The following is a 22,714-nucleotide window of genomic DNA, read 5'->3' as shown; positions in this document are numbered from 1 at the left end:
TCCAGCTATTGTGTACATCTAAAATAATAAAGACTCTAAACCACAGAGACTCCTTTTATGCCTGGACCATGTCACTGAATAAGACTGGCTTCTTCCACATATCAGAATTAATGAGGTCTTACATCTCATTGTCTGTTCTTCAGCTGTTGACCCTCCCAGTTGACTTCAATAACATTATAAAGAGAGGTAAATTACAACAATATGTTGCATTGTGAATTGGCTCCACAGTACTAAAAAGATATTTTCTAATAGTTCTATGAAAGGTAGTTTAATCCCCTTGTGAGAAAGAAGAATGTGCAACATTTTAATAGAAGAATTAGGAGAAATTATAGACATTATAAGCCGTGCAACAAGAATATTCTCATAGGAGTTTAAATGTATTTCCTACTATGACATAAAGAAGAAGGTAGCTAACTTTGTTTTCCTAAAAAATTATTTAGTTGAAGACAGCCCTATCCAAAAGTAGGCAAAGATGCAATGGTGTTCCTTTGAAGGCTTGCTTAGAACATAAGCTGTAAGAATAATTTGATTTGCAAAGATTGAAGTCAGAAGTTCTGGGTGGAGTCCAATGAGGCGGTGTGCACACTATACTCCCAGCTACTAGGGAAGCTGACGTAGAAGGATTGCTTGAGCTCGGGAGCTCAAGACCAGCCTGGTCAACATAGTGGAACCCTGTCTAAAACAAAGAACAACAAAAAACCCACTTGAAGTTTGGGGAGTAATATTCTTTCCCTGCAAACTATTCACATGCACATAAATACTTTTTGTAAAAAAAAAAAATTGTTTTCCTCCTTTTTGGTGTTTTGAATGGACCTGTCCCCTCTTCAGCTGTGCGTTTTCACCCTGGTGCATTGTCACTGCAGGTGGAGGCACAGGCCAGCAGGCCAGCCATCCTTTCCTGAAGCTATGGGAACAGCTGGGTGGGACTTTACTCTTAATTTAACAGTGGGATGAGCAAATTTGCATTTGACTCAGGAAGAAACTGGTGGTATATGACCCTGCTTCTTCTGAATATGGGCCATGGCTCCATTCCTAGAAAGACATCATAGAACACATACCATCTATAGAGAGCCTGTGTACTCTAAACCCAGCTTACTGCTGGTAGTTAGCCTCTTCACCTCACAATGTCTGTTCTTCAGAATCCATAAGGGCTTTTTCAGGTAAGCCTGAGAATTTCTCCTTTGGCTGTGCTAGAAAAAGACTAGAAGAGACAGAAGAAAGGGCCTCTTGTCCCTTAGTTTTGCTGTACGTGTCACTTGCTCTCTCAATTAGAGGCAGGGAAGGGGCAAAAAACTAGACTATTATCATCATTAGTCCATTTTCTTCCACTCGTTGATCCAACAAATTTTAGAGGAGCATTTTAAATGACATTGGCCATTGCCACTTGGTCACTTTATTTTAAAAGAATTGTATTCCTTGATTTTTAATACAAAATCTCTCTATTTTAGCTGGTTCTTCTCATTTGAAAAAACCTACTGGCTCCAAAGCATCAGCTTCGCCATCAACTGCATCCACCTCTTCTCGTCCCAAAGCCTCCAAGGAAACAGTTGCTAGCAAAACAGGGACAGTGGGGACCACCAAGGGCAAGAAAAAAACTAGCAAGCAGCCAGCGACATCTCGACTGTCTTCAGAGACCACTGCTTCTGGCCCATCTGATCTTAAGGGAGAAACTTCGGAGCCTGGAGTGGAGAGTTTCCAACCTGAACAGACTGTCTCTGGGGCTGAGGAGCAGAACACAGGCAAATCCAAGGCCACAGTCCCTCTACCCCCAGTGGCTCGTTCACCTTCCCCCCCAGACCTTCCTCTGCCTCTTGAGGAGCAGTGCATTATTGCCTCAGACACTCCTGTGGTCTTGGTCAGCAATGGAGCTGACCTGCCCATCTCTGCCTTAGACCCAAGTCAGCTCCTTTGGACTGAAGAACCAACGAACAGAACCACTCTCTATTCAGGCACTGGCTTAAGTGTTAGCAGAGAAAATGCAAAATGGTGAGTCGGGCCCAAAACCCATTTTCCATCTGAATACCAAAGATCACTAAAGAATTCTGTATGGATGAGGGAACCTGTCTGCTCTCTTCTACATGTAATCTGCTGAGTATAAGGTAGACACACATGGCACGAGTCCAGCCATTGGTTTTTCTTAGCCCTGCCTGGGGATTGCATGGATTATGGAGAAAATCACATTGATTAGTGACAACCACTCCAGATCTGAGGCTTCCAAGGACATCTAGAGCCTGTGTCAGCATGGCTCAGTAGCCTCTTTTCTTATGCCTAGACAGTTTCTTTCTTTTTCCTTATAGTGCTTATTTTAAATCTATATCACTCGGATCCAGATTTCTCCCCTGTTCCTGCCCATCTTCATTTCAACAAGATAGATAGCCTTCTCCCAGAGAAATTAAGACCATCAGGGAAAATCTCGTTAAAATTCCAGCTTCTTTTCCTCCAACAATAGAGTGGTCCCCAATTTTTGCTCCTTTTAATTCCTCACCCAGCCCAAATTTCCTCTTCTCTGTGAAGCTTTCCAATACTTCTAGGCAGAATTGGTTATTATTGAGAACCTCTTTTCTCCAACATGTGGAGCAGAACTAGAAAACATGTTTTATTTACCTGTATTTCCCCAGCAACAAGTATAGACTCTAGTATGTTGTAGGCACTCAGTGGATGTTAATAAAATGAAAATGTGGCCCAAGGTAATTATAGGGAAAGTCAGCCTACTTCTATATAATGGAAGCAATTTTGAAGGTGAGATGTTGCTAGTATTAGATTTTATAAATAAATTACAACAGAAGATAAAGGATAGTAGACAAGTAGTCTTAGTTTTGTTGAAGAAGGTAACCAGACAAAACAAGCCAAGGAACTTGATGTTGCTCTTTGTTGCCCCACCATCATCCAGTTGCCCAATCTAGAAACCTGGGGCTTATCCTAGGATCCTCATCCTAAATTCTTTGCACTCACAAAGTCCTATTAATATTCCATTGAAAGCTAAATAAGATAGGTAGACCTTCTGTCCCACAGGTATGAAGGGACAGAAGAGCTATCAGAGTATAATGCAATTCTCAATTCTGTCTACAGAAGGCTTGGAGCCCTTAAACCAGCCTCTTCTCTCTTGTTTCTAAGAAAAGAACTTGCATTCCATCTTCAAATGTTGTAATGGGCTCTCTTTCATAAAATCTTTTGTCATGTTAGAGTTTTTAAAAATTACTACACTAATTAGGTTGGTTTTGATCAAGACACTAAAATATCAACTTTAATTACTTAGTTGCTGATAATAATAACCTTCATTTATTGAATACTTATTTAATGTCAGGAACAGGTACTGTACATTCATTATCATTTAATTCACATAAATCTTCCCCGAAGTATCCTTACCTTATGAGTAAGAAAACTGGTATTAAGCAAGGTAGTTTGTACAGGATTACCCAGTGAGCAGAGGCAAACCTAGCACTGCACACTGAATCTCAGGCTTCAAATAGTGTCCTAAGTCTCCCCAAATAATTGCCCCTACTTTACTGCTATTTCCTTTCCAATACTTTCCTATTTCTTCATCATTTTGAGCAGTGTCATTTGAAGAAAAGCTAAAGAAAGATAAATAAATGTCAAAGTAAAAATTTATTTGGCATTTTAATAAAAGATACAGGAGAAAGATGGTATTGAAATGAATGGTTATGACATCTGTATTAGTGCTTTGTGCTGCTATAACAGAATACTGTGACAAGATCATTTATAATGAGCAGGAATTTATTGACTCACAGCAGGCACTGGTGATTCATGCCTGTAATTCTAGCTACTTGGGAGGCTGAGACTGGGAAGATCAAAGTTAAAAGCTAGCTGGGCAGGAAGATCGTGAGACCCTATCTTAACCAATAGCTGGATGCTGTGGTGCACCTGTCCTCCCAACCTATGTAGGAGGATGAGATCTGGAGGACCACAGTTCCAGGCCAGCTTGGCCAAAAAGTTTGCAAGACCCCATCTCAATGGAAAAAAAAACTGAGTATGATGGCATTCCAGCTAAAGCAGGAAGCCTAAAATAAGAGGATCACGGTCCAAGCTGGCCTGGGTAAAAAGCAAGACCCTATCTCAAAAATAACCAGAGCAAACAGAACTGGAGGTATGTGTCTCAAGTGACAGAGTGCCTACCTAGCAAGCATGAGCCCTGAGTTCAAACTGCAGTACTTGAAAAAAAAAAAAAGAAAGAAAGAAAAGAAATGTATTGACTCATAGTTCTGGAGGCTGGGAAGTTCAAAATCAAGGCTCCAGAATTTGGTGAGGGACTTGCTGTAATCACTGTGTGGCAGAAGGTGGCAAGGCCAGGAGTCGAAGGGAGCTAACCCTCTCCCCAAACCCTTTTAAAAATGTTCACGTGTTCGTCAGGGCTTTATCCTCACAATCTAAACACACACCATTACTCCTCATCCTTCAGTGCTGTTGCATTAGACATGAAGTTTTCAAAATGTGAATTCTGGGGAAAACATTTAATCCCTAGCAGTTTTCCTTATCTATCACATAGAAAAGTCTTCCTTTAATTGTAGTATTTTTCAGCATTGCAATGGCTTCCAACCTTAAAACTGAGCATTTTTTTTTCAACATGTATTTTTGACTTGCCTTCTCTGTGCTGGGTGATATACTAACGTCAGAGATCCTGAAGTGAGCAAGACAAAATAGTTCAGAGTCGTTTTTACTAAATACTGGCCAGTATGCCCAAGAAGTATATGCATTTAAGACAGCATCCAAATTTTGGGTAATAGACTGAGTATATGGTTATATTGTTCAATACACTGAAGAACAAAGTGCTTTAGGTAGACCTAAGTATTCAGAGAGACTAGATCTAAAGGTGACCTGGCTCTGCCCAGTTCACTCTCACAAACCTTTAGGGAATGACTTTATTATTCTGAGCACCAGACTGGGGATTTAATATCTCCAGTCAGCCCAAGTGTGCGAAGACCTGTCAGACTAAAAGGTAAACACGAGTTTTCCATTTCCACTGACTACTCAGAAGGAGGAAGCTTCGGACACCCATCAGTCCTTGAGGGTATTTGTGATGGATTTTGCTGTCAGTCAGGGGAACTCTGATACCTTCCTAGAAGAACTCATAGAGGGTTTCTTCTCTGCATATTTTCAAAATTAAAACTATAACTCATCTTCCAGTGGTAGTTCCTGTTTGCTCTTGAATTAATGAACCTGGAATAAGAAATCTCTCAAATTTTCTTCCAAATTCTTTCTTCCTCTTTCAAGTGGATATTTGAATTAGAATTTTTGGTTCTTAGTCACTTGCTTTACTTAGAACGCTCCCTGAGTTAAATTTAGTTACCTGATGTGTGAAAACCCTGTTGTTTTATGAAAAGACTTCTGTTTGGAATACAAATGCCAAAACTTTAAAGAGGGCAATGGGTATGTATAAAATTACCTACCTCAATTTTCCATATTGCTAGTGCTAATGAATGATTTGGTAGGTTTCTGTTCATCGGTACTTTATCTATAACACACATGTCTGGTGTAATGTGAGATGGAAAGTAATCAGCCCATTTTCAGGCTTTCTCCAAAGGTGGCTTGGTCAGTCATTCTAAAGCACTATGGAATGTACGATGGCGTCCATCGTGTCCAGGAACCTAGGGAGAAAAACTGAGAGCCTAGACATGAGTTGACTGATACAAATTTGAAGTATATTTAATATTGAGTACAACTTACAACATGAATATAACTCTTAATAAGTATTGAATGAAAATGTAGCATTTAGTATGTAACATTTAGCCTTTAATCTAGATTCTAGATTGGACTTACTACCTTAGTTGGGAATCTTACCCATGGCATTTTGTTGGTCCATGAACTAGACATATATCTACCCTAGAGTGTTGAACAAGTGTAAGTTGTAAATGTATGCTGAATTCTTTGCAAACTGCAAAATATTATAAAATACAAATAATGAGGTTAAAATAGCACTCAGTATCACAAATCAGTGCACAATGGCACCAACAGTAGAACTCATCTCTCAAGTGACTTTTGTTCTGCTCTATCCAGAAGATATAATTAATTGCCATATCTTTTAAACATGCCGTGGTTACCAATAATGGCAGTCTGTTCAAACAAGATTAGCTTCCAGTGGCAATCAACTAAGTATCCAGACTATGGAAAAGTTTTCCTGTACAAATAAGTCTTTCATGCCATATTTTTGCAAAAAAACATAAGGTAGTTAATAGTATATTTTTAATATAGAAGAAGGTGGCGTTGTTTTGAACTTAATGTATATATTTTCCTTACTTTTAGTACCATTAGTTCTTAGTGTCTTTAAAGATTAATTAAAATTTTATTAATTAAAAAAGTCTTCTCTACCTAGCATGGTGATACACAGCTGTAATCCCTGCATCAGGAGGCCAAGGCAGGAGGATTGAGAGTTCAAGGCCAGTCTGAGCACCAGCATTCATAGCAGCATTGAATAATAGCAAAAGGTGGAAGCACCCCAAATGTCCATTAACTGATGAATGGATAAACAAATGTGTATGTGTATATGTACATATGTAAGTGTACGGTTTGTACACACACATATATATGTATATACACATATATATAGGAATATCATCCAGAACAAAAGGAAATTCTGGCACACACTATGCCATGAAAGGTTCAACCATGACATTACGCTAATTAAACACAAAAGGACAAATACTATGTAATTTCACTTATATGAAGTACCTAAAATAGATTCACAGAGACAGAAAGTAGAATGGCAGTTGCTAAGGGCTGAGTCTAGAAAGAATGGGAAGTTGCTGTTTAATAGGAACAGAGTTTTAATTTGGGAAGATGAAAGGTTCTGGAGGTGGACAGTGGTGATGGTCACACAAGATGAATGCTTCCTGTGCCACTAAACTGTACACTTAAAGTGGTTAAAGCAGCAAATTTTATTTTACACAATAAAAATGAGATTTCTTATATCCCTTTTAGAATAAGAATTGAGGCTGCTGGACTTTTCTAAGTGAAAAATAGAGAGCCTTGTGTGCTTAGGCTTGTAAAGTCCTATTTTGCAACCACAAGGTAGAATTTTAAAACACATCGTATTCTGACAAACTTCATCTGTATTCGTTATTCAAAGAGTTTGGGAGCGGGGAGCTACTGACAGTTGAGTTTCTTTTTAAGTCAGTGAGAACAATAGACACATGCTTTCCACTAATTAGTCTTTCAGAAGTATGACATCCAAATATTAGAAAGCAATTGGGGGATCCTCTCTATCTTAAAATGATGATTCCATTATTTCAATATGAAATGGTTTTGATGTCAGGTATATTTTTTATTCTAGTCTTTGAAAATTGACAAGCTTGGTCAAATGGGATTTGTTCATATATTAATGAAAGATGTACTTTTTCTATGCAGCTACCCTTCTGGATGCTGGAATACAAAACAGTGTCAGTTCCACTTGTCAAGGGCCTTGTGAGAGTTCAGAAGGCAGACAAGTCCGGGGTGGTCACAGGGGCAGACCACTAAGAGTTCTGATGATGCCTTCAGGTCACATGGGAGCAGATGAGTGGGCAAGAAGCTCAACTGAAGGCCTCAAGATTTCTGAAGGAGCTGAGGCACCTAATTAAGCTTAAAAGTTAAACACAGACAAAGTGAAAAACCTGAGAGCTTCTGAAAGCCCATTGTTCTTTGCACTGCACCCTCATCGCTATGGAAAAATAAATTGCAAAATATAGTTTTACAGTGTTCGTTTACTAAACAGATTAGACACCATTTAGTGAAGCCTTTGCATTTTTTACAGATGAAGAATGTAAAACCGTGAACACAGCTCTGCTCTTCCATGTCACAGTGACGTTGGCTGTAGGTCTGATTTCTCCCTCCTCCAGTCTGAAGGATGTCCATGGCACTAGGGCTGTTTTCATGGGGTTGGTGTCTCCTAGGGTTGCTTTGACTTTTGCATCAGTCTGTATTTGTATGTCCTTAACAGTTTTACGACCAAAGATGAGCTGGGGAAGACAGGACCTCAACTGATGACTCCTGGGCCGATGGGAGAATCTTCAGAATCCTTCAGTACCCCAGAAGATGAAGGCCCAAGGGAGTACCAGGCCACTGACTCTGACTCAGATGGGCCCATCTTGTACACAGATGATGATGAAGAAGAAGATGAGGATGAAGATGGCAGCGGAGAAAGTAAGACAGTTTTCAAGAGATACAGAGGAGAGTGGGTGGTGGACAGAGGCAGCTACATGCTGTCAAGAGTAAAAGTCTCATTAGAAACCAGACAAGTGATGTTTTCCTGCCCTTCATCTTCCTTTCTCTATATGGCTACCCTAAAGTTTAGCTTGTGATGGATGGCAGGCCTTTTGGGAAGATGATACCACAGAGGTGGATCAGGCCTTCATCAGTGAGGTAGATGTACAAATTTGTATTTATCCAAAGAATCAAAGCTTTCCAATGACAAAGACCTTTCTCAGGAAAATCAGAGATGGCTCTTCCACCCTGGACAGCTCTTGAAAAAAGTATCAATACAGGAGTCATTGGCTTGCTCACTGGAAGTTAAAGAAAGAGGAGGGAGTAATGAGTCAAAAATGATAAATGCCTTTTTAGAATTAAAAATAACCACTAAACCACAATAGGTAAGATAGCATGCCTCCTGGGAAGCAATGATAATAAAGTGGAGAAAAGGCTACCATGTACGTACAACTTAAAGAACTAGAATGTGCTCTTACTATTTTTTTAACCTCTGAGCAGAATAACTTGGGAGGCATTCCCTGGGGGATTGAATTGATAGGTTATAAAAAGTTACTACTGTATTAAATGACTAAACAGAAGTTTGTCAAATTCTCCCCAATTTGTACAGAGCAAAAAAAAAAAATTATTACCATCTGGTATGAGCTATCATCATCTGCTGAGGTTTTTAAGGATCCTGGGTCACGGAGGGTTAAGGCATCCGTACACATGGTAGACTCTTTGCCAGCATGGCGTCTGAATAGAGGAAAGAAGATGACAAGGATTAACTGTACAGAATAAGGAAAAGGATAAGATTTTTAAACTTGAAAAGGAAAGAAAAAGCATTGTGCAATTACTAATTTCCGTTGTCTAACATATCAGCAAAACAAACTCCATCTCCTTCCAAATACTTCCAAGATACTTCCAAGATATTTCATGGTGCCTCAGTATTTGCTCAGAACATTAAAAAAAAAAAAAAAAAAACTGTTCTTTAGTCTTTTCAGAATGAACTATATCCAACTCAAAATCTTTTTTTTCCTTGGGTTAATTAAGATTCCCCTCTTGCCTGTGGGTAAAGAATTTGGCCTTGGCCCCTGTCAAGTCCTTGTCAGTGTAACCCGGGCAGAACTAGCTGAAAGCTGCTTTATCTGCATTTCTGCCTTTTCTCAATCCTCAGGTGCTTTGGCAAGTAAGATACGACGAAGAGATACTCTTGCTATCAAACTTGGCAACAGACCATCTAAGAAAGAATTAGAGGATAAAAACATCCTTCAGCGTACATCAGAAGAAGAGAGGCAGGAAATCCGACAACAAATTGGAACCAAGTTGGTCAGGTAATTGCTGACATTTCTGTGTAGCACTGACTGATTCACATCTGTTCCTTCCTAAAGTCATTCACACCTGTAGCCATCTGGAGTCATTGTGAATTCCTTGTGTACAGGCACACTTGGTCATCACGTCTTTTAAAGTTGGTCTTGGGTGGTGAACCACTCATATGACCTACCCTTTCTGGCTACCACTTTCAGCCAGTGGTTTTGAGGTCACCGAAGCCTAACTCAAGGGTCAACAATCTTTTTTCTACAAAGGACTGGTTGGTGAATATTTTAGGCTTTGCTGGCCACATTATCTCTATTGCATCTACTCAGTGTGTGGTTATAGTTGAAAATAGATATAACTAATGTATAAAAAATTGAGTGTGGCTGTGTTCCAATAAAATCTATTTACTATAGAGTGTGAGATGCAGGATTGGCCTGTGGACTATAGTGCTGTCATAGCCCTGTGGGCTGTGACACTGTAGAAACACTAGTTTGCCTCAGTGGCCTGCATTTATCATAGTCAGATAATCATAATCCCGCATCCAGACTTCCCCTCTAGCTTCAAAGGGCTGAGTCAAGAATTGCTTTCTGCCTCCTGCCATTGGGTGGGATCTCTGCTTTTGCCACATATGACTGTAGAAGTCATTTAACTGACAGTTTTCATAGAAGTGAATTCTTTTGCACCAAAGCTCGCATTTTTGATGATCCGTTTAGATGCATTTAAATTACCAGTTTTTCTGCTGGCTTCTCTCACTCTGCATACCCCCCAGGGTGCATAATTTGGAGAAGGGAACAGTCTGGAATATCAGAGCAGGCTATGGAGATGGGAGGAAATGACAGCCCTTGCTTGGAAGTGGAAGGTTTGCATGACCAGGACATAACTGGAGGGTGAGCCTCAGGGCTTCCTAAAGCCATTGGCTGTTCTCCCACAGGAGAGAAGCCCTGCCTCTAAGGGCCTCTCTATGGTGAACCATGGAGGAAGACTTCAGAGACTGTAGCTGTGGCTTCTGTCTGAAGGGAAGGCTCAGTCTCCTATGAAATCTCCAGAGAGACCTGGATGACCCATGTTCTAGAACTCTCCCAAGGACTCCAGATGGAGTTTCAAGAAGTTTACCAGTAGTTTCTTTCTCTCAGCCCTGAACTCTGATCATTTCCTACTTCAGGACAGAGCTAGTGGAGGTAAAAGAAACTAAGGTGATTTACAGGATGGAGCTGGAAAGACCTGTTGTCATGTCAAATGTCAAACCTATCTTTTTACCAAGTGAAAATGGGGGCCTCTCTGAGGCTCAGAGAGATTAGGGAAATTTCTGAAGCACACACTATTCCTTAGTAGCAGAACCAGGTTGGAGTTTCTATTTCCAGGCTCTCTGCCCAGTCTTCTTTTTTGAATACCATCTCCTAACTTATACTTTTTACACCATATAACAGATTATGTGCTTATTGGGGTATTTTTATTGTTTTATTTTTGTTGTTTATGTTTTGCACTGAGTGCAGTGGTGTGCATCTGTAATGTCATCTACTCAGGTGGTGAAGATTGAAGGGATCATGGTTCAAGGCCAGCCTAGGCAAAAATTTAGTGAAACCCCATCTCAATCCATAAGCCAGGTGTGACGGTACACAACTATAATCCCAAACTACATAGGAGCATAAATAGGAGGATCATAGTCCAAGACTGGCCTTAGTTAAAAACTTGAGCTCTATCAGAAAAATAACTAAAGCAAAAAGTGATGGGATTGTGGCTCAAATGGTAGAGTGCTTGCTTAGCAAGCACAAGGCCCTGAGTTCAAACCCAATGCAACCAACAATAATTAATAATAATAATGACAAAATAGGGTGTATTCCTTCAAAATAAAGAATATAATTATATTTCATCATGGTCAGGGGTGAAAGAGTGAAGTATCGTATATCTATCTCAAGAAATGTCAACGTAGCATTGAGGAAAATTTTTTTTTTTTTGCTAAAATTCTAACCAAATCAGAAGTACAGGTTTTTTCTTATGCTAAATATTTTAGGACATGGAGCAACCCTAAAAAGTTCTAAAACTAAAAAATGAATAAAGATTCACCACACCTTTTATACTAAAAGTCTAGTCTCAATTATTTACAGTGAAAAAAGGTATAAATTATAGGAAAGTATTACTATGGTTATTCTTAGTTATATACCTAGAGAACTCTGAAAAACTGACCAAAATTGCCACATAATAATTTAAGCAGTTTCACAAGTGTAAGATTAATCTATAAAAATCAGCATCGTATTAATATTATCATGAAATCATAGTAGGAGAATACCAGGGCTAACGGAGATTGCATCTGTAATAGTAGCAACATGCACCCTTTAAATACTCAACTATTCATCTACCCTGAGGCCCCAAAATCTATTTCCATGAAACCATAGTGGAAGGAAGGAATGATGGGAGATGGAGTAAACATTTTTATCAGTGAGGAAAATTCAGCAGACAGGTTTATCAGACATGTGGAAAGCATGAAATTTGAAGGATAATAGCTGTACTTTATAAAATCAGAGCACGAATAATGTATTAATTCTGTAAAATGAAGCCAAACGGAAATAAATGTCACCTCTTCCAATGTGAGCTAAAGTAAATCATCCACCCAGACAGGATGAGGGACCCTTGGCAGCAAGTTTGGAAGAAAGCTGCCACTTGGCCCCACTTGTAAAATGGAACTAACCATCCCCAAAGTTTAGAGGTAAGATGATATGTTTAAGGCACTTTAGTTCCTAGATCATAGCAAGCACTCAATAAAATTAAATGCTTCTTACTATTAACTTAGATTATTATATATCTATTAAAACACATTTAAAAATTAAACCCAATGCTGGCAAGTTTTTGGAAAGGTAGGGCACATATCCATTGTTCTTGCTCAGAATTTCTGAAGAACAGTTTCACCATGGGTTAGAATTATCAAGCAATCTGTTTGTTTGCGTCATGATTCCATTTGGGGGATATATAGAAGAAGGAAATGAATGGTCCAAGGGGATTTTTTTTTTTAAAAAGAAACATGCTTTACAAAAAATGTTTATCGCAAGGCTATTTATAGCAATGACAAATTAAACTAAACCAAATGCTCAAAGATTGAGAAAAATTGAAGAAGGGGCAAAAATTGATAGTGTGGACTCCCAGAGAACATCAGTTTCCTAACTTCTTTGTCAAGGACTTGAGGTGAGACCCAGGCTTCCACGGGAGCAGAGAACTGGAGGGGTTCATTTGGCAGGGTGGGGTTAGAACTCCACTGAAAGGCTTTGTAAAGACACACATAGTCTGTGTCTACACAACATTTCACTATATTGCTGCTAATATGTAAATTTTACAGAATTGCTTTTCAACAAATACAGCTTGTCTAATTCCTGTCATTCAAAGATAACTCAACCACAGGTCCAGCCTTAGGAAACAGACATCCAAGTCCAAGGACATAGGTGAGAAACCTGGGTCCAGCATTCCCTAGTGTTTTTTCTTAGACAAGTTAATTAACAAGATAGACCTTGGGGCTATCTTGCCGAATTGCTTTGAAAATTCCAGATAATGAAGTTAGGCACCTAGCACAGTACCTGGGACTTTAAAAGTAGAAATAAAACTTTGTAACTGTGATCATTTTTATAACTACCTAGAATTGTAAGTGCTTCCATAGCTGTTACAGGCTTGTGTAACCATTGTATATGGGCAGAGAACCCGGGGACTCTCCTTATCACAGAAGAGCTCCAACACCAACTTTCAAGGAACCATTTTAATCATTTGTAGGATTTCAGTAGGTAGGGAAGGAAAGGAAGACATCCCGGAAGGAGGAAGCTGCATAAATAAAAGACGAGTGCTACATTGGCAGTACAACCATGGAGTACAAGACAGAGTCGGGTGGACACATGTGGCAGAATCTGGCTGGCAGAGACAGAGATGCTCAGTCACTCAAGTTAATTTTCAAGGTAGCTCAGTTGCTCACACCTGTAATCCTAGCTACTTGGGAGGCTGAGATCAGGAGGACCCCAGTTTAAGGCCAGCCTGGAAAAATAGTTCACAAGACCCCCATCTCCAAAATAACCAGAGAAAAATGGACTGGAGGTGTGGCTCAAGCAGTAGAGCACCTGCTTTGCAAGTACAAAGTCATGAGTTCAAACCCCAGTCCTATATATATGTAATTGATTATTAATTTCAGTCTTTCGTATCATTTCTGTCATAGTCACATTTACAGTTGGTAGTTATCATCTCTTTTTTTGGTGGTACTGGAGTTTGAACTCACATTTGCCATGCTTCCAGCCCTTTTTACTTTGGTTATTCTTGAAATAGGGTCTTGCTTTTTTGCCCATTCCATCTTGGACCACAGTCCTCCTATGCTTGCCATGGCGGCTGGGATGACAGGATGTACCACCACACCCAGCTTTTTCTACTGAGATGCAGTTTCGCAAACTTTTTTTTGCTGTCCTAAAACCTCAGTCCTCCTGATCTCAGCCTCCCAAGTAACTAGAATTCCAGGCATAAGCCACCAGCGCCCAGCTAGAATTGGTAGTATCTTACATTAAGATCACCATTTGTGTATATTAGTCTGATTTGCACAAATTCATTCTATATCTTTAGTAAGTTTTTCAGTATGATTAAGTCATGTAAACAAGACTGAGAACAAAGTTAATAAGGAGTTATTAGGACATTCTGTTCCCATGTACAAGTAGATAACCTCTAATCCCAGATGGGCCTGGTTTATCTTAAAGGCAGAGGAGAAGGAATAACACATCTGAAGATAAATTTATACGTAACATGTTCATTTGTGCTCCTACCGCAGAGTATCACTTAAAACACTGTGCAGTGGAGACTGTGCAACTCCCAAACTGGTGTGAACTCTTTAACTGATTGACTCAAGTGACCTGTAGATTTATTAGACTATCAGCTAAATTGCTGTAACACACCAAACACACAGTGGTTCAGACAAGGTGCGTTTCTTTCTTGTTCACTTTACAGTCTAGCTGGGCCACCCAGCAAGGGTGGGAAGCCCAGTTCTTGCCTAGCACCCAGGTTCCTCCTGTCTCTTTACCCTTCTGTGCTCTTGGACAGTCTTATCTGCATGATCAATGCTATCTCCCACCATCAGGTCTAAGCTCCTGCCTATGAAAGAATGAAAGGGAAAAAAGGGCTTAGGGTGAGTCATGTGGTAGAAAACGTACCAAGCATAAGACCCTGAGTTCAAACCCCAGAATTACCAGAGAGAGGGAGGAAAAAAGGAAGGAAAGAGGGAGGGAGAGACAGAGAGAGACAGAGAGGGACAGAGAGAGAGAGAGAGAGAGAGGAGAATGAAGGGAATGCACAGACAGTCATTTCTAAGGGTAAAATTGGAAGTTATAAACCTCACTTTGCTCATTCCGCATTGTAAAAACTCCACCTCGTTACCACGCCTGGCCGTTAGGGAGGCTGAGGTACCCAGCCACGTTCCTCTCTGACACCCAATCAGTTCTCTTTCTGAGAGGAAGAATGGAGAGTGAGGAGAGTTGGCCACCATCTGGATCTCCAAACTGAAAGAAAGAACTTTACCTTGTCAGTTTAAAAATGGATTTTGATTTCTCAAAACTTGACAAGTCTAGCTCTGTTGCTTTATCTTGTGTCTCCCACTAAAGGAACTCCATTTGTAACCTATAGCATTTTCTCTCTCACATCACAGGAGACTCAGCCAGAGGCCTACCACTGAAGAATTAGAACAAAGAAATATCCTAAAACGTAAGTATCCTGTACTCAACGATCCCCAAGTGACCACAAACATGCTACCTCAGAAGTAGTCCATGTATCATTCACAACTCACAGACATGGCCCATTTATGCTGCCTATATGTAATTGTTTATATATTTAAAAATTTATTTCTTTAGGGCTGGCAGAGTGGCTTAGCACCTGCTCGCAAGCGTGAGGTCCTGAGTTCAAACCTCAGTACCACAAAAAAAAATCTTGAATTTTACATTTGACTTTTTGATTTTGAGCCTGTTATCCCTCAGACTGGAGTTATGTAGCAATTGTTTTTGAGAAAGATGAAATATATTCCATGCAGTCTTTCACCTAAATATTAAGGAGAATATTAAAGAAATGCCTATCAAAGAAAAGATCAAAGAATCCACCAAGAAATAAATTAAACATTCCTATATTATTATTAATAACAAAGTTAGTTGCTAGGTTTAACAAATGACTCATTATTTATAGTTTTTCAGTGCTTAAAGGGTTCTCCATTCATTTTTCTACTCTATTTTTCCATTCTGTTTTTCCTTCTAGTCTCTTTGAGGAATTAGTATATGAAATCCTAATAAAAGCCCAGTTTGTCCTGTTATTGTGTATCCATGTGGTGACTAACTTCAGTGAGTTAGGAAATGGACATTTTTAAGTGAAGCTTAACTTTTGTTCTATATATTAATCCAGTTTCAAAGAGCTTTTTATTACACGAACTCTCAAAGAACAGGAACAAGCAGAGTGAGGAGAGAAGTAGTAGTAATGGGCCACACACACAGGGGAACTTCTTTTCAACCAGGCAGAGCTCAGTTGACCTGCTGGATGACCCCAGCTATCCAAGCTGAGTTATTTTCTTTCCTGAAGGAAAGAAAGATTTTCGGAGTGTTTTTGTACTACAGTTGCCATAACTGAAATAACCAACAATGAAGTGAAAGGAATCCATCCACCCAGTCTATGGGATCTTTGTCCTTGCAACGCTTTTTGTCTGGCTGTTTGGGAACATACCAGAATAGAACTCGAGAAGGGAAGTAAGTGCCTATCCATGTGGAGAAGTGCCAGTTTGAGAGGAAAAATTTTGTGTCTAGAAAAGAAAGATAAATTTTTGTTTTAGCTTTTCTGAGAGAGAGTGAAGGAGCATCTCATTTTGATAACAAAACCCAAAAGGCCTCCTTGCCTTCAATGACAGGTTCCTGGGAGATAGTTGTTTAATTCAATTTTAAGAAAGCTCAAATGCAGACTAAACTCCTAACACACAGAGATTATGTCTTATTGGATGTCTGATGCAACCTGGGGCAGTGGGGGGAAGGCAGAGCAAATTCTGGATAATTCTGTGCTGCTCCTATGAAGCGAATGTGCCAAACCACAGTGGAGTTTAGTTATTTGAGGAACTGTTTTATGGATTCGGAAATTTATTGCATGTTGATCTTAAGTGCTGTGTTGGCTTTTGTGCTCTCTGTTTTCCTGGAGGTTCGGGAAAGAGTGAAACACCAAAGTCAACTTCAGATTTGACTTCAGCCCTTTTTTTTTTTTTTAACTTCCTTCTAAGTTCATGTTGATTCTGGAAACAAGAGCCATATTTCTAGTCTGGACAGGCTGATAACTGGCTTATGATCTCCTGACACACGATCGCCTGGCCAAGGGAAGCAGAGGAGAACTGGTGAAGACTCCTCCTGATTTCCCAAGCGTCCTACCGAGCAGCACAGGGAACACTTCATTCTGCTTCTGAATTCCTCCACATAGATTGCTTTTGTTCCTTTGTATGTTTCATCTCCAGCTCTGTGCAAAAGCAAAATACATGTCTATTTGAGGAAAAATCTATGTGATATGGTTTGATTTTTAAGGACACATTTTAACTAGGTCATCTTTTCTTGATAGGCTAGGAAACTGACTCCCAGCATGGACAATCAACAGTTCTCAAATCACAACCCATCGCTCCTGTGATAAATATGACTTAGATGACAGGAAATGCTGATAGCTCTCATGAGAGACCACAGGACAGATTCAGTCCTTAGTGTCATAATTCATATCACTCCTTACTTGATTTCTTTCCTATTTTGGTGACACAAGTGTTTTTCACAAATACATGTACATTAAGTTATATTTGATTATACATTTTAGTTCCTTAAAAATGAGAACAACAACAACAAAAAAGCAACTTTTCCTACTTGAAATGTCAGCTTTTGCTGATGAGGAAAAGAGGTATACATGGAACACCTTTTCCATGTCAGGGATTCAGAAAAGATCCAGGTCCTCTTACTATCTCATTCCAGCTACACTTTCCATGCAGAAAAATGAGTTAGGCCATTGGGCATCTCGCTATGTAGCCCAGGCTAGCCTTAGACTCATGGTCCTCCTGCTCCAGCCTCCTTAGTACCTGGATTACAGGTGTGTGCTACCATACTACGCTTGAAGTTTTTTTTAACATACTGAAAAGTTGAAGAAATTTTATAACAACACTCATGTATTTGCCATCTATATTCTACTGCTGACATCTTGTTTTATATATAATATGGATGTGACATATATATCAGAGTTTATACATGTGTTTACTCTTGTTTAAAACACTCACATGGAAATGTAGAACAGCAAAAAGATTTAAAAAATTAAAAAATATATATATGGCATGACCAGGCATGGTGGAGCATGCCTGTAATCATAACTACTTAGAAAACATAGGGTGGGAAGATCAGTCCAAGACCAATCCAGGACAAAATCTTGAGACCCTACCCAAAAAATAGCTAAAGCAAAAAAGGGCTGGAGGCGTGGGTCAAATGGCAGAGCACCTGCCCGGCAAGCACAAAGCCCTGAGGTCGATCCCAGTACTGCCAAGTAGAAGAATGTAATACTATTCCAGTTGCTAGTGCTGCTGAATTTTTCTTTCCTGCCCTTTTAGCTCATCCACAGACTGCTCAGGGCAGTACTGGCTAGCCAGGAGCACCAATTCCCTTAGTGTCCGTGGTGTTAAAGCATACACATCGTGTGTTCACAGGAATTGCTTCTTGTGGCTGTCTGAAACACCGGCTGCCCAGTGCAAGGCATGGAGAGTGGGATTTATCGTGATCCTCGTCATTTCCTTCCTGAATACCCTCCAGTGTATTCAAAGTGCTCAGAGAGGTTTATATCCTACCTACTAGTGAAGCAAAAGCAAAGGAAACAAACAACAAAAAATACTGGCTTCCCTCCACCTCACACCCTCCCTCTTTAACTTCTTTAATAGTGAAATTTCTAACATGGGAAATGTAAAGAAGTCAGTCCCTGATGTCAAGACAGAATCCCCAAATAGTGAAAACTTCTGCATTTAACCCCCGCCACCTTTCTTTTTTTGAAACATTACTGGCTGTCCCTTACTCATACATTGTGCTTAATAGGGCAAAACTACTATTCCCTTCAAAGAAATGACATTTTGCATGTCTAATGAAAATTGCAGCATGTGTTAGCTTTGAGACATATTAAATATCCAATTTTTTCTTGAAAATTATCTTTAAAATGTAGCATAATGGCTGCATAGAAAGAATTGACCAAAATGTTATAAGGATTATATTTTTCTTTTTATTTTTAATATCATCAAAATGCTCACCTTGTAAAGCTCTAGTTTTAATCACATGAACCAAAATTTAACATTTACTTATTATATATAATGATAAATCCACAAGCTTTATCCAATTCATATGAGGTAATTATTTGAACTTTTTTACATATATTAAGTGTATGAAAAGATACATATTTTTATGAAGCAAATAGAAAAACCTACAGGGCATACAGAGTAAGAAATTTGAAGCCAGGTGTAGTGATGCACACCTATAGTGCCAGCACAATAAGGGAGGATGAGGCATGAGGATCATACGTTTGTGGCCAGCCTGCTACATAGTGAGACATTATCTCAAAGCAAAAAAGAAATCTGAATTATAATGAAATTTATTTGGCACTGGCACTTGCTGTGTTTCTTGTCCTTAGGTAAGTTCAATTTCTGTGCACTATAAATAAGCAGACTGGTTATCTTCCTCCTTATGAGTTAAAAAAAGTGTTTCAGAAGAATGCAGATATTTTTTCCTGTCCAGAGAAGGCAATTTATAAAGAATTTAGCCTAATGAATAAATGCAGGTGTTGTAAATATTAAACACTAAACATTTTCTATGATAAAAATAATCTCAATAGTGGAAAGTCTATTTGAATTTTTTTTTAATTTTTATTGGCATATATTTTACAAACATGCACATCAGGTACTTTGATCACATACACCCCTTGTATTATTAGAATTCTTAAAATAACCATAATTATCTTTTCACTGAAGAGATTTTTCTTCTGCAGTCCTTTGGTTGGTTCCTTCTACAATATGATTTTTCTATCAGTTGATTTTCTAAAAGATAATCTTCCATAAGCATAAAGAAGTAAAATCTATGTCATTTACAGAACAGAGGAGCTACAAGAAGCGACCGCATTCCTCAAATAAGCAACTAATAAAACCTGAAAGGGTATTTGTTTCTTTCAAATTTCTGGGCATTTTTTTTTAATTCCGGCTATTAGACAGCATTAAATTGTATTACACAGTGAAACACTATAGAAAGAGAAGACTCTGGAAAGTTAAAGTCACAAGAAAATAAATAATTTCCACCCTCAGTACACCATAACCCCATTCAGAGTGTTCTGGTTTGAAAGCCAAGTTCAAAGAAATGTTTACATTCTGCTTCTATGGAAACTAAGGAAGACAAATCAAATATTTTGGTTGGATTTGAATGGAAATCAGCAGCTTAGACATGCATCGGATGGTTCTAATTTACTCTGTTAATATGTCTCAGATTTTTCACATGAAGTCCAGATCCAGAAGTAAAATTTCATCTGAATTCTGGTAAATTGTGCTCATAAGCCCACAAGATGGTCAGCAGTAGAAAGCTATCAACAGAGTATGGGCATCTCAGTGTTTCTGCAGAATAGAACAAGAAGGTAGGAGGCAAAAAAAGCTTCTAGTAAAGTAAATAAACCAGTTCTACAAGGAGAAAAGTGACTTACATATGTGTATGCACATATAAAAAGCACATGTGTGTATACAATTGATCTTTCTGCAAAATCTTTTGATAACTTTTTAAAGATGTTAGTAAAGTGGTCAATATCTGTTAGAATCAAGTAATTGTGGCCTAATAGACCTTTCTGATTATAAAATTATCTTAGTAACTAAGTTATTATGCCTTTCCTCCCTTAATAAACAGAAAAGAACGAAGAAGAAGAACAAGAAGCAAAAATGGAACTTAAACGCAGACTGAGCCGAAAGGTGATAACATTACGATTGTTAATGAGTGTTCTGAGATAAATTTTGGGTTTTTTAAATACAAATCCACTCGTATGTGCCTGTTATGCTTAGGAATAATTGTTCCTATTAATCTCCTAAATAACCATAGACATGGTTCAAGTGTAGCCTGCTGGCCTAGCAAGTACAATACAAGGTCCTGAGTTCAAACCCCAGTACCACTGGAGGAAAAAAAGCATGCAAAATAAATTACTTTTATATTTACATGTTATGTTAATGTTGAAAAGTCAACAATCAAGCTTTTTTATATCCTGTGTAAAAATTTGTAAAATATAAAAAGGACCAAAAATTCACATGAAAAGCTTCCATTCAGAAAGCCATTACTTACACTTAAATATATGTATTTCCATTATTAAAAAAGAGCTTCTAAAAAGGCTCACACTTTCCATCTACTCTTGGGAATATTAAATAAGTGTTTTGTGACTACTGAAGGGTTGCCATTATCAGAACTGGGTGTGTAATTTATTAAGTGAGCTTGATCGTCCAGCATGCCTGCTACATTGCTCCCCAGGTTGACAAATGGCTTACCTCCAAACTCAGACAATTGCTTCCACTTATTTATGAAAATATGAATCTCGTTCCAAGGCTATGACTTTTTTTCTGAGCCAGAATAATAGTCTTTGGAAAAATTAAACACTAGCAGAGTTTATATTTCATTACAAACCCTTGTAATAATTCTTCAGATATACCTTTCATACCTGGAAACTGGCAGGGTGACTAAAATATGACACCACAGTGAAGTGTGTGGCCTGACCCACATTTTTGAGGACTGTCTGGGGAGTTTGCAGCCAAAGCATTCCAAGGCGGGAGCAGGAAACGCTCTATTCCCATGGAAAACTTACAGGGATGGACTGGATTTGGAAAAAAAAACTTTTTCAGAGTGGGGAAAAAATCCTTACTTCATTTCTTTTTTCCTCAGAGCTTCTAAATGTCAAATAACGCTTAAGCTGAAAGACTCCGTAAACTTAATTTTGGGGGATGGCCCTTAGGTTACCAGCTGCAGACAAGCAATATCCCCTTCTCATGACTGTGGGCTCTCTCCTGGGTCCCATAGAGCCTTTTTTCGGTCTACTTGAGCCCCTCCTTGAGGCAACAGTGCCTGCCCTTTCTCCCTGCCCCCACTTACCCAACCATACAGCACCCTATTACTGGCACAGTCCTGAGGGGAAGATGGGTGGTGCATTTCTGACCCATGTGGTCACTGACCAATGGGCTTGCCTTCTGGCCTGTTTTCAGGCACAAGGTTTTCTCTAATTAATTGCCACCTGCCCCAGAGAGGCATCAAGAAACCAACAATATAGATTGGTGGCAAAGAAAAGTCTCACAGACCACTTAGATTGCTCTGTCCTTTGCCCATAGCCTACCAGGGCTCTGTGAAGTAAACAGAGTTGCCAAAACCCATCGGGGCCTCAAGATGTGGATCCAGGAATTCTGAGCATCACTGGATGCTGTGAATGTTAGAGCATGAGCCTCGTTCAAATCTGGCTTTACTCAGGAGGAGACCAAGAAGAGGGATGTTTGTGACTACAGAGCATATGCACAATGTACCATCCCTGAGTCATACAAATAAGAAATAACTGCAAAGAGGAGATAGTCTGGCTAGATATAGATACATATAAGTGAGAAAAGGTTGTCTGGAAATACTATGGGACCTCCCAAATGATAAGAGACCAAAAGAAGGGGGAGCCTAAGTAGCAGAGAGCAGTTAATGCCTGTCAACCAGAAAGCTAGGTTTCTTCCAGCTTTCAGAATTGTTTTTGACTTATTCCCGGACTTGAGGAAGGACCCAGAAAGGAAAGCAAATATCCAAAGGACTGGCCAGATTCAATATAGTTATAAACTTGAATGGGACAAAGGCATAAGAAGAACCCCAGTGATGACAAGCATCAGAAGTACTGTTCACCAGCAAGCCTCCCTTCTCGTGCTGTACTCCTTATCCTGCACAAGGGCTCTTCTGGCCAAGGGTAAATGCCAGCATGGGGCCTGGGTCCTTCCTCTCTCAAGAAAGTCTGTGCTGAAAGTTCATCTGTCACTAGACCACTTCTGAGTCATAACATTGTACTTTTCTGAATGTACAGGTTTAGTAGAATAAGAACAGATACTTTTATTCTCATTTCTAGAAGTTTCACAGTTTTTGTCTTGGTCACTCAGCCACCAACTCAGTCATCCTGGATATGGTTTACTGTCACACCTGAGTCACTGCGTGTTCCTGTGTCAGAC

At 39.2% G+C, this 22,714-nt stretch overlaps 1 protein-coding gene across 7 annotated transcripts in view; it reads left to right on the top strand.

Moving 5' to 3' along the window:
• The window catches only part of Phactr2 (phosphatase and actin regulator 2), a 258,646-nt gene that overhangs the window by 211,186 nt on the left and 24,746 nt on the right, over nt 1-22,714 (top strand). For all 7 annotated transcript variants that reach the window (XM_074072877.1, XM_074072861.1, XM_074072875.1 and 4 more), the window contains 5 exons: nt 1,449-1,986; nt 7,931-8,133; nt 9,350-9,506; nt 15,143-15,198; nt 20,397-20,458. In XM_074072877.1, the coding sequence (XP_073928978.1) occupies nt 1,449-1,986; nt 7,931-8,133; nt 9,350-9,506; nt 15,143-15,198; nt 20,397-20,458 (1,016 nt within the window). The remainder of the gene's footprint in view (nt 1-1,448; nt 1,987-7,930; nt 8,134-9,349; nt 9,507-15,142; nt 15,199-20,396; nt 20,459-22,714) is intronic.

This window comes from Castor canadensis, chromosome 1 (genome assembly GCF_047511655.1).
Source record: "Castor canadensis chromosome 1, mCasCan1.hap1v2, whole genome shotgun sequence".
Classification (NCBI taxonomy): Eukaryota; Metazoa; Chordata; class Mammalia; order Rodentia; family Castoridae; genus Castor; species Castor canadensis.
The sequence above is the reverse complement of the archived record's forward strand: the minus strand, read 5'-3'. Positions and strand labels throughout refer to the sequence as shown.